The sequence below is a fragment of the Cylas formicarius genome, unplaced genomic scaffold, assembly GCF_029955315.1.
Source record: "Cylas formicarius isolate icCylForm1 unplaced genomic scaffold, icCylForm1.1 PGA_scaffold_3__17_contigs__length_32017465, whole genome shotgun sequence".
In the NCBI taxonomy this organism is placed as follows: domain Eukaryota; kingdom Metazoa; phylum Arthropoda; class Insecta; order Coleoptera; family Brentidae; genus Cylas; species Cylas formicarius.
The window spans coordinates 29,100,693-29,115,378 of record NW_026844326.1 but is presented as its reverse complement, the minus strand read 5'-3'; the positions used below and the strand labels follow the sequence as shown (position 1 = coordinate 29,115,378).

At 36.2% G+C, this 14,686-nt stretch overlaps 2 protein-coding genes across 2 annotated transcripts; one reads left to right on the top strand and one right to left on the bottom strand.

Annotated features, from left to right (window-relative positions):
• Window positions 1–517: 517 nt before the first annotated feature.
• Window positions 518–13,328, bottom strand: LOC132700138 (low density lipoprotein receptor adapter protein 1-B-like). Its single transcript, XM_060667268.1, has 5 exons — window positions 12,565–13,328; window positions 8,662–8,766; window positions 5,025–5,211; window positions 2,384–2,756; window positions 518–878 (listed from the first exon to the last, which is right to left on the bottom strand). The coding sequence occupies exons 1-5, from the start codon at window positions 12,608–12,610 to the stop codon at window positions 807–809; spliced, it is 783 nt and encodes a 260-aa protein (XP_060523251.1). The 5' UTR covers window positions 12,611–13,328; the 3' UTR covers window positions 518–806.
• LOC132700139 (tax1-binding protein 1 homolog) lies at window positions 10,108–14,372 on the top strand. The gene is made up of 4 exons (XM_060667269.1): window positions 10,108–10,329; window positions 13,264–13,381; window positions 13,434–13,632; window positions 13,686–14,372. The coding sequence occupies exons 2-4, from the start codon at window positions 13,334–13,336 to the stop codon at window positions 14,198–14,200; spliced, it is 762 nt and encodes a 253-aa protein (XP_060523252.1). The 5' UTR covers window positions 10,108–10,329; window positions 13,264–13,333; the 3' UTR covers window positions 14,201–14,372.
• The last annotated feature ends 314 nt before the right edge of the window (window positions 14,373–14,686 follow it).

Genomic DNA, 14,686 nt, shown 5'->3' with positions numbered 1-14,686 from the left:
AGTTGATTGATGTGTCCCTTCCAGCCGCGGCACATGAAAGCATAATTGTTCCAGAAGAAACGGACAATCGACTCCGTAATGAACTAACTTATAGAGAAATGAAACAGATTGCGAGTCTCTGCGCAAGCTCAGAGGCAGTATAGCGAACCTTCTTAGTAGAAGATCGTGATCAACTCCCCTCTCAGGATAGGAACCGTCCTCCCCGAACATTAGATACTTTAATAACCTTCTCTGCACACTCTCAATGGACTGAGTGTGGCAGTTATAAATTGGTGACGATATCAGGGAGTCATAGTCAGTTAAATAACAATTTAACAGTAGCTGAACTACAAAAATGCCTGCAATTATTACGAATCCTAAAATTTGCATTGCAGTGGAAACCATTGTAGTAATGTGAGGTACAAAAGAGAACAACTAGTCAAATAAAATCCCCAGATCCCATCCATGTTGTAATTAGAATCCACATGACACTTGCTGATGTTAAGATACAATTAATGCAGATAAAAAAAAGACAGGAGGCATTTTTGTATATTTATTGTAAACATTAACAACTAAACATAATAATTATTTATTCTGTCCCAAAATTAGAGTATTAAGATGAGCGACGGGTCCGCCAGCATTGTAGCGAACGGTGCGAGCGCCTATTTGGCTGGATTTATTTTTGGGTTAAATATTTTTTTGGACTCTTCACCCGAAAAGTATCCAATTTAGTTTCGCCTATATACAAATATAAATGTTGATTTCGCGACAGACATTTACAGTTTTATTGCTATTAAATGCATTTCAATCTCGGACCAAAGAGATATTCAAACTAGTATCAGTTCGTTTCTATGAGTTAGTTTGGCGTTGCCGTTCACGAAGTCGTCGTCAAAACACACCTGCAAAAGAAAACAATTTGTTATGAAAGTTGCGAGTTTGTGTATTTATTATAACGCTCTTGTTCTGTGCTGTGGCGGGACAGTTCTCTCTGTGATCCCACAGATAAACGAAACTGATCAAACACTAACGTTGTCATTCAATGCTGACCGTTTGTTATGTCATTCAAGTAGTATGATACGACCAAAAATATAGTGCATTTATTGCTTTGACGTTTTCAGTATTTTGCAGTACCTTAACCGCAGTCCTTGCCATGACCGTGGTAACACCCATCCCAACAGAAGCTTATTTTGCATTAAGTAGGTGTTGCCTGAGAAATTTTTATTCTGACCATTTTAAATTTGATTAAGCATTGATGCAAGTAGAAGCGTTTATTTTAATATCAGATGATATGTATCGTTTTTAAGAATTTAATTTCAATTGCAATATTGAACATATTACGGAGGCATTCGACTGCGATCCTTCCAATAATTAAGTATGTATTTATGTACATGATTCTCGAGCTTTGACCGTGTGAGGCTGTTTTCACTCTATTTAACTTACAGGTAAGTTTGAAAATAATCATTTTTGTCTTGTGTGTCTATCGATTAACGACATTCTTCTTCTTATATTTTTGAATGGCCACAAATTTGACAAAACCAACAAAACAGCTATTCATACACACTGTAGTGAAACTAAACATTCATTCGATTTTAAAAATGTAAAGATACTGAGCCTAATACTAAAAAAAGAGAACTCTACGAATCGACAGAAATTCAAAAAGCCAAAAAATCCGTAAACTTTAAAACCGACGCAAAAGGCCTTAGTAAAATTTACCGTACAATTCTGATTTAAATATAAAGTATAATCTAAAAACTAAATAAATAAGGGTAGCTGTTACACAAAATTAAATCTCAATTGATATCCCACGATAGATTCGCAGACACGCGCATACAAATTGTTATTGTCAATATTTACACCGTTTATATTTCTGTTTTATAATTTTATATCTACAGTTTTATTTCTACAACTTTAAATCGTGCCGTCGTGTGTTGTATCTAAATGTTTTTATTTCTACATCGATTTCAAAATTAGGGTATAAAACCCTATCAATTTTTTAGATATTTTTGAAAAAGACCGAATACACCGGTCGAAACCTTAAATAAATTTATTATGAATTTGAAACTTTCTTTTGTTTTACGTAAGGGACCATAATATATACCCAAGAAAAAAGTCTTGATTTTAACATATACAGAACAGTCCAAGAACACAAAAACAAGAACTTCCTGGACGGTCCTGTAATGGTTACGGGTAAGGGTCTGCTCGGCAGGGTGCTGCGGTTTCGGAGTTATAAACAGTAGGCAAAGTTAATCGCGGGGTTGGTTGTAAAAGCACTATATTTCTGGTCGAAGTATAATATTATGCCTGCATCGGAATCTTAAAGCGGCAAACAAGGTGGGATTTGGTTTTAGTTTATTCGCGAAGTAATGAAGCCGACACACACTTTATTTAACAAAATAATACTCGCCCAAGAGTTGTTGGACACCGCTCGGTTCTTGCAGAGCTGGTCGAACTCGTCTTCGTCATCGTCGATACCGTCGCTATCGAAATTGATAAGTTTCTCTTCGACGATCGCGTTCTTGCCACTTTCGTCGGTGCGATCGGCGTGCGTCGGAGCTTGTTGCGCGTTCTTGAAGTTGTTTTGAAACTCCTGCGTGGCCGGCGACACTCGCCACGCTTGGTAAGCCGCGCTAAACGCTTTCGCCACCGCCAACGTCACCGTCTCCGCCATTTTCCTCTTGGAGCAGAGGAACGCGTGGCATTCCTTGATGTCGTTCTGGTCGGTGGAAATGAAGGAAAACACTTGCCGGTGCGTGCCGTCTGACGCACAGTTCGATATCCTGCAAAATACGATCGACCGCTAACCTCAAAAAAGCGGCACGGATCGCGTTGCCAGGCAACCGCGATATGAGGTAAAAGAGGTTTCTGTTTTACCGATAAGGTTCCGTTAAAACACTTTCGGTCGAGTTATCGATAATCGGACAGTGTAGAGACGCGCTATTTATAGTTTTAGCGATGCGTGCGTATGTTTCATTTAAATTTAATTTGGAAACGCTCGGCGGGCAAAGTTCGGGCCGTTTCCACATCGCGCGAACGATAACCCCGAGACGCAAAAAGTTCTGCCGACGGCGCGGCGGCCGCTTTTTCTACGGCGTCATTTTTTTCGTCGCCGAATGACGAAATTCTCCCGAAAATTTGTATAACGCGCAACGCGGACCGGCCTTGGGTGTCGCAACCTTAAGCGTCGGGTTAGACGCAAAAGCGTGCGTTAATTGATTGGAATTTTTTTATTGGCTTTTTTGGGGTTAGTCCTCCTTTAATCTAGTAGAGAAGTTCAGTTCTTGCGAAAAGTAGTTACCCGTCTCCTAAAAATATGGTTGATGGTTCACTCGATCGGGAATATCATATAGAAAAAGACATTTTTAGGATTTTTTCCGCCTACAAAATTTACAATTGTTATTAACAAAGAACTGAAAAAAAAATAGGCGTTGAACTTTTTGACAAAATCTCGAAAACTATAATTGATAGCTCAAATATTACAAAAGATTCTGAAAGAGCAAGAAATTTAATTGTTAATAATCGTTTTTTTTTTGTTTCTATTATCATAAAAGACCGTATAAAAATTTAAATAATTTTTCTATAGATTTTTCCTTTCTTGGAGCCCTTTTCATTAATCTACTTAAGATGATGACATCATGAAACTTTTAAAAAATATTTTACTTCATTAACTTTAAAAAATTATGAATAAATAAGATTATGTTGCTTAAATAATATTTTTTTATAATTTTTAAACTATTACTAGTTTCATCTTAGTGTTAGGCATCATATTATTATTTTTTTAATTTTTTTCTTGCTCTTTGTTCAAAAATTGTTTTTAAACAAATAGATTAATTTACTATTAAAAAAAATTACCATATCGTTAACAAAAAGGAATAATGATTTTTTTTTATTCTTTTTTTCTTAATAACAATATCTTATTGTTTATAATTGCTTTTTTATATTTTTTTATTTAAATAAATTTTTAAGGAATCTTTTTTTTTTAATTCATTATTTGCATTTCTAAATATAATTAAAGAAAAAAAAAATCAACAATTTATTCATTTAACAATTTGTTATCAACAATTTTTTTTATGTTTATTATTATTAATTTATTTAAATAAAAATATAAAAGTGATTATAAACAGTAAGATATTGTTAAGAATTTTTTTATTTTAAATCATTATTTCTTTATGTGAACAATATGCTAAAAAAAGTTTAATAGTAAATTAATCTATTTGTTTATAAACAATTTTTAAACAAAGGGCAAGAAAAAATTAAAAAAATAATAATATGATGCCTAACACTAAGTTGAAACTAGCAATAGTTTAAAATTAATAAAAAAAGATCATTTAATCAACATAATCTTAATTAATCATAATTTTTTTCATTTAAAAATTAATAATTAATGAAACAAAATATTTTTTAAAAGTTTCATGATGTCATCATCTTAAGTAGATTAATGAAAAGGGCTCCAAGAAAGGAAAAATCTATAGAAAAATTATTTAAATTTTTATACGGTCTTTTATGACGATAGAAACCCCTCAAAAAAAAAAAAACGGTGATTAACAATTGAATAACTTTTTGAAAAACAACGATGCAACTTTTATTACCGCGGAATCTTTTTCTTTCAAGTCTGTAGGTAGCACCTGAATTTTTTCACATTTTAAAATTAATAATTCATTGCATACAAAAATTAATTTAAAGATTTTCAACGATAAATAAAAATTATTAATATTCGTCCCACAATTTCGGGTGTCCGAAACTTCCTTACCGAATTTTCTTGCTCCTTCAGAATCGTTTGTAATATTTGAGCAATCACTTACAGTTTTCGGGATTTTGTCAAAAAGCTGAACGCCTATTTCTTTTCTTAGTTTTTTGTTAATAACAATTGTAGTTTTTATCGGCGAAAAAAATCCAAAAAAGGTCTTTTTCTATATGATATTCCCGATCGAATGAACCACCAACCATATTTTTAGGAGACGGGCAACTAAATTTCGCAGGAAATGCACTTCTCGACCGGACTACTTAGGTTTCGCTAAAATTGAATTTTTTGGAAGGTGATAGGTTACCGGTAAATCGAAACTTTGAAGATGTCGTTGCCTTGGAGGTCCGAGACCGCGATTCCCTTGCCGGATATGGCGACGACCACCCTCTGCAACTTTTTTTGTTGTTTCCTCGACGCCTTCGCCGTTTTGATGATATTTTTCACCGCATCGGTGCTGATATCACCACTCACTTTCTCAACCACGGTACTCCCTGCGAAAAGAAAACGTCTCGTATTCCTCGCAAACTCGAAAAACTAAAAATTAACGACGAAAATATCGACCTGATTCGGACAGCGTTGTCATATTTACGAGAAATTCCGCAACGTATGGGAAACGGTGGATTAGCAGCGAACGCAATCTGCACTGGCAGGTGCAGATTGTCATAAAAGATTCTTTTATATTATATCTGAATTTTTCTATCTTTTGGGCGTATTTGAGGCAAAATCGTTTGGGAAACTAATCGGTAATGCTGTATTTTGGCTTTTTTTACATTGGAAATCTTGTATACGTAGAATACCTACTAATAGTTTAATTAATAATGTTGTAATGGTTTAAATAATAATTAGGGAACAATTTTACGTAAAAAAAAAACAAAAGCGATTTTTCAAAGGGAACAAGATTCGATAAGAAATGGTCACATTCAACAGTCGATTAGGTTTGCTAGTTTTTTAGATTTTATAGTAAATGACGATTATTTAACTTTTAGTTTAATTATAATGAGTCGAACGGAACAAAGTCAAGAGATCATTCTTATCATCGTTTTAAGAAATGAATCGGGATTTTAAAAACCACATTTATTTTTGTATTTTGTGTGTCACAAATAAACCGAATGTTGTTTTTTAAAATCCCCCAAGGAATCGCACCTCTGAAAAATAAAGTTTATATCTTTTTTGATTATTTCAACATAAAAATGCGAACACTGTATATAAGTTTTCGACGGATTTGACGCAGCGATTCCGAATTTGAATCGAAATTGAATATTGAACTTTTAAATGGCACACTGTGTACGGGGAGTTTCATAAGCGGCGATGCTCCATCGATCTAAAATATTTTGGCCGCTGCGACGTTGCCGCTTCTCCGAAAAAGTAGCATTAACATTGAAATTTTAAATGGGACACCATATATATTATCCAAATTTTCGATCAGCTATTTAACGCTTTATGATTGTTTTTGAATAATGTTTTCCTATACTTATTTTTAGAGAAATTAATTTTTTTCTTCATTTTTCGACCGAAACAATTGATTTTTATTGCTACGGCGCTGAAGCCAGAAGAAAGTTAAAGTTTTTGGTTAATACATTATTTCTTAATATCGAAATTGGTTCTATAGCATATATGTAATAATATAATATATAATATCTTAGCAATCCAAAGGTCTAAGTACCATTAACCGTGAAACACCATATATAACTATGATTATATTAATTCAATTCATTCAAGTCAACGGACACTGTGCTATTTTGTTGTAAAATTAAAGATGCCGTCAACCAAATTCTCATGGCCGTCTTGGTTTTTGAGATACAGGGTGAAATCCAAAACGATCGATACTGGGACCACCATAGTATCTCCTTTGTCTTTTAAGTTATCGAAGAGTTTAAAAAACGTTCTTATAGAACTTTTCCGTAGAATCCAGTGGCGTAGTTTGTTGTTTTTTACTTGCCCTAACCGTTTATTAATTTTGAAGCACACCTATATGTTTTTAGATGAAACACCCTGTATATTATTTTTTTACATTAATTGGAAATATTTTCAAAAATATATATAATAGTGTATACAGTTGTTTTGAAAATTAAGCACATGAAACTCCCTACTTTAAAATTCGTTATTTAAATGTGTTTTATACGTTATGGACCACTATTTGTAATAATTTTCGACTTATTGTTTTATATACTTTATTTTGCATCTATTCCCAGAAAAAAAATCTAAAACTGAAAGATCCAGGGATCGTGGAGGCCATCTTACAGGTCCGTTGGTACCTATCCATTTTTGAGGAAGTTGTCATCCAAAAATCGTCCAGAGTTATGACTGGGGGCACCATCTTGCTGAAGCAATTATAATATACTAAGGGAGAGTAATTCTGGAATGACTTCCTCGAGAATGTCATGCTTACATGCTGTAAGACTTCGTTCATAAATTCGGTAGGTTATTCGTTGCCCCCAAAAATAAAACACGATATCCCAACCCCAGAGGGTCCTTGTTGAGTCTTTTCGAAAATTAAATTAAAATTCTACGTGTTATGAAGATTAAAAATTCCCGAACTTGAAAAGTAACATCGGCCGGACCGATCATCATCATTGCTTTCATCTTGTGCAGGTTCGGGGCATTTTGTCTTTTATGTTTTAAGTTCATGTGCCAGCCATGATACTCATTGGGAATAACTACAGTTCGGTAAAGTTTAACTCAGTCATCCTTTTTTGGATATTGGCAATGGTTCTGAGTAGCACTTTTTTAAATCTGCCGTACTACTGGGTCTACCCTTAACTGGACCAGCGAGTCATACAGCATTGATTTTACGTCTCTGGTTATTTTTTTTTCTAGTCATTTAAATAAAAGACAGGGATATACCTTTTGGTCGGTTGTATTGCACTATGCATCGAATCTGCTTCCATGTGTGAATGGCCTTTTTTTAAAAAGTTATGTGTTATAATTCCTATAGAAAAAACTTGAACGATAAATAAAAAAGGGCAGCTATGTATTCGGAGTTTCGAAGTAATAACATCAGGAGAACTCGGTCATTTTCTCTTGTAAGTTTTTTTTTACATATGGACTTGAACAATTGCAAAATATCAACTTATGGAATTCATTTATAAAAAAATGGGACTGGTCAATAATTTCTGTAAAATATATTTTAAATTTAAATTAAATAAAAATTTGGACATGGCCACTTTCGCTTGTATACCGACAATATCTGGAAACTATCTAATATAGACAAAACACTTTTCTATAATATAAAAATTATATTAACTATAAAACTTACATGTGGTACTTTTTTTTTAGCAATGAGGCCGAAATCATTCCTACACTTGCCACTGTGGTCCTTCCTTACATTCAAAACATCACTGACCACATATCAAAAGTTCTAAAGAAGTATAAGCAAAAACCGACTCAGGAGGAATCCAGAAATTTTGTAAAAAGTATTACAGTAGCCTGTCAAAGTTTCCTTGAAAAAAAAACTTACATGTTCTCAGCTGGAACATACCAACATGTCATATTTTTCGGAACGTTCACACGCTGCCATTATTACAGAAAATTAATTAAATTAAAACAGAAAGAACACATAGACAAGTAATAAAAATATAATTAAAAACTGACAGTCACCTAAGTTTTTGACACATTTTTGTTTTTAATAGATGAGCCAACTTATATGTACCATATTAATAAGACATTATTATTTTAAAAATATATATTTTCATCCTCTTTTTTCGAAATTAAGTTAGGTCACTCTGGTATAGTTAGTTGATTTAGTTGATTTACTATAGCCTACTGTTGCAAATACGGTAAAAAATGAAAAAAAAATTCAGCTTAATTTTCAAAGTAACTTTATACTAATATATATTTTCGAAAAGCTTAAGAAATATGTATGTTTGCTTCATAACTAAACAATTGTTATAGCAAATAAAAAACTACGAAAACTACGCCATTAGATTCCTTCGGCGGCTTACCCAAATATTTCAGTTTGAATGTGACGACTTCTTCGTCGTTTTCCGCCACGTGTTCGGCTTCCGCCGTCTCCTTCGCGTTTTGCAGCGCCTGCTCCTCCGATAGTTCTGCAATTGAAAATTCAAATTGAATTAAAATTAGCAGTTTTCGCACCAAATTCCGGCTGACGCAACAGCCGAGCCCGCGCGTAAGCCGGTCCCATTTCGAAAAAAGAAAAAGTCCGCCAAATTGCTCGGTTATTAAGTCGTTGGGGCAGGTAAGTGAGGCCTGGCGACAACCCGATTCGCGATTGCGTCAGAAAAGTTGGCCGTGGTTCGTATTTATCGATATCGGGTTGAGAAAAAGGGTTTTTCGCGACAGAAAACGACCCGGAAGGTGATTTAATGGTCGCTTTTAGAACAACGTTTTTTTTTCCCAAAGAAAAAAGGAACCCTACAAATTAAAAACCTGTTAGGAAAAAACTTACAGTTAAAAGCTCTTGCACAAACAAACTTTTTTTAAAATTTTTATATGCATATTAAGAGACAACTATCTAGGTGCATTTTATATATATATTCTGCCGAACGAATCACATTAAATCCCATGTACATTTTAATTGGCTGTAATTTGTTTGTTTTTAAAGATATCAAGGCAAACAAAAAACAAAATCTAGGGTTAGTAGCCAAATTTTTTTGTGACGTATAAAACAGAACACTATCAATTTTCTGACATAAAATATTCTGACGACGTGTTGCGGTTACACTTTTATTATTCAGAAAGTATACTTGAAGCATATCACTCCTTTTACGTATGCTTAAAATAATTCAACCACCAACGTTATTTACTAATATATCAAACATAAACATATTTTTATTTGTCAGTCAGGGCACTCTTTGAAGTTATATAAAAATTTCCTACTTTTGCCGATTTGTCAAAAACGAGTGGACTAAAACATAAAGTGTGTTAAAACATTGTAATAGGAATAAGATATCCCAGTAAACACATTTATAATATACATGGTGTTCCATTTAAAAAAATATGATCCAAACTATCGTAATGGATAAAAACCTTCAAAAACCATGAATATTAAGAAAACTTTAAAAATACCTTCATATACACGGTGTGTCATTTAATATACAAAAGTGGTTACTTGTCCACGAAAATACCAACATCCTGTATACCTACAAATATTTCAAAATTATCAGTGAACTCAAAAAACGTATGTCTTTTTTGTGTTTTTTTTTTTTAATATTTTTTAAACTTTTTTTTTTAATAAACGGGCGTCCATTGCAAGACAATAGTTCTTCGCCGCAGACCGAAGAAATCTGGTAATCGCAGACCAAAAATATGAAGTCATAGACTTTTGTTTAGTTGTCATTTGCGGTGACAGTTAGACCCACTGGTTTCCGTGGTCCGTGCTCTGGATAATCTTAGTATCTGTGAAGACCGTAACCTCTTGACATTGCATACCGTGCGCCGAAATCGCTCATAGGATTCAAGCGGTTTCGTCCAAAAACAAACAAATGCGAAACGAGTTGCTAATGGGTATCACGAGGTCAGCTTTTGGTTCGTCATCGGGCATTATGTTTGCACATCAAATCGCGAATGTGTGCTCGTAAATAGCAACAGTTGTTATTTGCGTTTTGATGCAATAACAAGCGAAAGATAAAAGCGTCCGAAAACTTTAATTGGTAAGTTGTAGAAATTGATAATCTGGGAGGTTCCCACAATATAATTTTTTTTTCATTTTTTGACTGGATTGAGCTCGAGTTTTATTGGGCCGCCAGTTGAAGAAAAACAACGAAGCAGCGAGACCATTTTTAATCTAATTATTAAGCAACGAAGTAATCTAACCTCACTTTTATTTTGTTTATTGGCCTTGTAAACGTCATCCGTTCAGCTGCGACACGAGATGTTTTAGAATCTGTTTAAACTCTATGCAAGAACATTGTTTACGTCCATAAGTATATTTTTTTAATGGGATTCTTTTTATGGCGCAGATAAAAGCCGTTGTCGGCGCGTAATTATATTGTTCAGTTAATAACAATAAACTTTTGTTTGCGGGGACGTGCGATTTCGAAACGCTACCTTTCTCGTCGCCATTTTTAACGTTCGGAGAATCTACGCCACTGGAGTTTCGGCCGCCCGCACGAGACAATGGTACCAAGCAGAACCCGATCCTTTTTCAAGGAAGTGCATATTAAAATCCGCGCCTAACAATAAAATCGTTTAAAGGTCGGACACGGTCTCTACACATTCAGCATTCGTAATTACAAAAACGATAATTATTAAAATTAATCAGAGATTCGCCCATGGACACGAGCGAAACGTTTCGGGTTTTCGCTTCCGAGAACAACGACGTTTGTCTCCAATCGTCACGGACAACTGAAATGCGTAGAAGCTTGGCGGTTCGCGTCATAGATGTCGCAACACTACGTGTCAACGTGAATATTTGTAAATAGTATTGCAGTAGCCCGTGGAAGTTTCGTTGAAAACGAAATAAGATTGCTTTGAAATCTCATAGCTGAGCGGGGCATCTGCGTAGTGACGGGCAGCTTTCATATTTTAAAAAAGGCCGCTTCGCTCCTGAGGACCACTATAAAACTTAATTTTCGTTTTGCCGAACTTCGAAGTCAATATAAAAATTTGCACCAGTAATTGTGATTTCCACTGATAGACGAAACTTGAAACTCTCTCTCTCTCTCGACACTGTTTACGATATTATTTAAAATGAAAAAAAAACTGGTCCACGAAAACGGCAATTTTCAGATTCACGGATGACTGATTCCCATTCCCATAGAACGGGGAGAAAAGAAAAGTGATGTGGGACGTCGATACGGACTTACACCGTCGACTGTATCCACGATTTAGAAGTGCAAAGAAAAAATCATTTAGGCTGATGCGGCAGGCAGTTCTAGTAAAAAACTGAAAAACGCTAAAATTTGAGATGTGGATCGGGCAATGTTGCAGTGGTTCCAACAGCAACAACGTCTTAAAAATGTACCACTCTCTGGACCTATCGTAAAACTAAAAGCAGAAAAGTTTGCTGAACAGCTTGACATTATCGATTTCAAGTCTTCGGAAGAATGGTTGGGGAAGTTCAAATAGAGACATTGCATAAATTATGGACAGATAAGTGGCGAAGCAAGAACGGATGAGAAAAAGCACCAAGAGGAAGAAGCAAATGAAGAAGTTGATCTGGGACAAGAATTAAAAGGGAGAAAAATATTACTTCTCTTTCAAACAACAATTACGTTTACAAGTGAGGAGTTGCAAGATTTTATGGTGATGGATTAGGATTTGCCTACAACAGCAGACTTGACAGAGGAAGCCATATTACAACAAGCAAGAAAGGGTGAGGAAGACCACCAAGAGGAAGAAGAAGATGTATGTATCATGGAGAAGGTGCCCTTCTCGAAGAAATGGTGAAAATACAAGCCAAAGCACGAGATGCGCATTGGCAAATTAACCTTATAACGAAAAAAGCAGTCCCTTCAATTTCGAGTTTCGACTGTATATTAATGCGATTTTCTTGTACTGATAAACTCTGTCCTGTTTGCAAATAAACATTTCATGTTTTCGTAAATTTATTCGACTAAAAACGCAGATAATAACGTTTTGGTCGAGACGTCCGCGGTTTTCGCGACAACAGCCGCGGGTGTATTTTTTTTACTTGAAACGCACGCCGTTTCCAAGAAGTCCCGTACTATGTACACGCGCATAAAATTAATTCCGGGATCGTCCGACACGAGCTTGGATAGCCGATCTCTAAATAAAAAGATGAAGTAACGAAACAATCGAGTCGGACCGCGCGTTCAACCTTCGTCGACGTCGCGAATAGGAAGCGACCTCATTCGCTCCCGATTCGATTTCGGCCGTCGCGTTTCTAACCGCGCGTAAATAAAAAAAAAATCGCACTCGCTTACTTTTGTGCTTCGAGTTTCCCTTCAGCATCGTCTTGAAGAACGACATGTCGGCGCGCGCGCGAGACAAAGCACAATCGGGACACGGAAAAGCTACGCAGCACACTTCGCGACGAATTAAAACAAGTTTCGGTTCGCACTTTCTTTAAATACGCGAGCGGCGCGCGCGCGACCTATCCTTATCAACTGGCTTTCGAAGAATGAGGGATATATTGCGACGATAGTTTTCTTGGCGGTCGCCGTCGCCCGTACGAATCTGTACCCAGCACCGAGGATTGCATCTTGTCGCGTTCTTCGCTTTTCTAAAGACGCCGCTCGAACGGTTGGATTTCCCCCGCGGCGTGTAAGCTGCTCGACAAAAATATCGGTTCCAATAAGCTTGTAACTTCGTCTGGCACGATTCTGGTTGCTTAGTTTTAACGGTTTTGGAAAATTGTCGTTTTTAAATGTTTCAACTGCCGGCAGAATCCTAAACTGTTAAGATAACTTTTTCCAGCGTACGAGATCTTTTACTAAATTTTTATTCTGCTACTCAATTCTGTGCGAGCAGTGCAGCACGGATAATTCGAAATATTTGTGCCAGATGGCGCCGCATGCACAGTAAAACGTGAAATCGCGGTATGCTCGTATCCGCTCGATCTGTGCGGCGGCCATGTTGCGTTGTTATCGTTGTTGATAAACATCTTTGTGTGATTGAGAAAGGTTCGATTTTCGTGGTGCGAACATTGGCGGAAATCGTTCCGCTGGCCTGGTGTAGTGTCGTGTCGACGTAATGGCTGCCGAAAGCCTGGAATCGAAATTCACGTCGCTGCGGCAAGCGGTAAATGAGCTTCCTTACGTGGGGGCTGGGGTGTTCACTTTCTTTTTCCCAGGTCGAATTTGTAAACGTTGCCGACCAGTATCCTTGCAACAAAGATTTGTTTTGTAAATACAAGTTGAACGACTACCGTCCTCAGGAAGGCGATCGGGTGGCCATATTTAAGCTAGGGTGGAATTTCGTCAAAGACTACCTCGTTTTCGAGTGGGCGCCCGTATCGCCCGTTGACGACCTTTGCTCCGTCACTTTTAACCGTAAGTAGGGCGGCGTAACGGCCGGGGTTTCGTTTAAAGCCGGTGGTTTATAGAACTCAATTTGCCGAAAAGCCCCTTGGAAATCTACCAGCTGTGTTACATCGGGGCGGAGAACGAGGTCCATGGTGCCAGTTCTCCGTTTAGTTTTTGTGGATGCGGCAGCGCCAGCGGCCTAAATACGTCGCAATGCGTCGATAGAAACGACGTTGATAAAGATATGGAAATATGCAGGCTCAGGGAAGAAAATGCTATCCTGAAACAGTCTCTAAAGGCTATATTGGGCCAGGAACACGGCGGCCACTGGAAAGCTCACGACAGTGATATCAAAGAATTGAAAAGGTTAGTTGAGGAGATCAATTCGAAAGTCGTCAAGCAGCAGGCCGAGATCGATACACTCAAGGGCAAAATACGCGAGAGCGGCGAAGAGTACAGGAAACTGTACCTCGAGAAGGCAAAAGTCGAAAAAAAATATGAAAAGTTAAAGGTTAAGAAGGTGGAAAAGACTGTAGATAATTTCGATATTGGCGATCTAAAGTCAATCCCCCCGTTTCCCTCGTTTGTCAAGTAATTGCGTCTGTGGGTACCTTATTTATTTTGTATATAGGTGTAAATTTGTCGCGATTCGCGAGCGTTTGTGATTAAATTAGTGTTACGTAATATATTCCATTTAAAGGTGTTTCGCTTTTGATAGAAAATTGTCCAAACGTACCAGCACATGTTTTATTTTAATAAAAGTTTTAACTTGATTTGTCACGCTTTTTAATTGTTTTACGAATTGCAAGATAAGCGTTTTTTGCTAAATGGAAAAAATATTCTATTTGATAGAATTATTTTTTACAAGGAACCTGGCAGAGAACCAGGATTATGATTTCATATGTACCCGCCTATAATGTGCTGAAAAAAATTACTTGAATTTTAAATTTTTTTGAAACGCCTCATATTGAGGTCTCAAATTGGGTTTCGCTTTTTTCCGTTAAAATTTAGACATGTTTTTATTATTTCTTGTTCTTTGTGAATTATTTGGTTCTTTTTCCTATGTTTTTCGATTTTATTT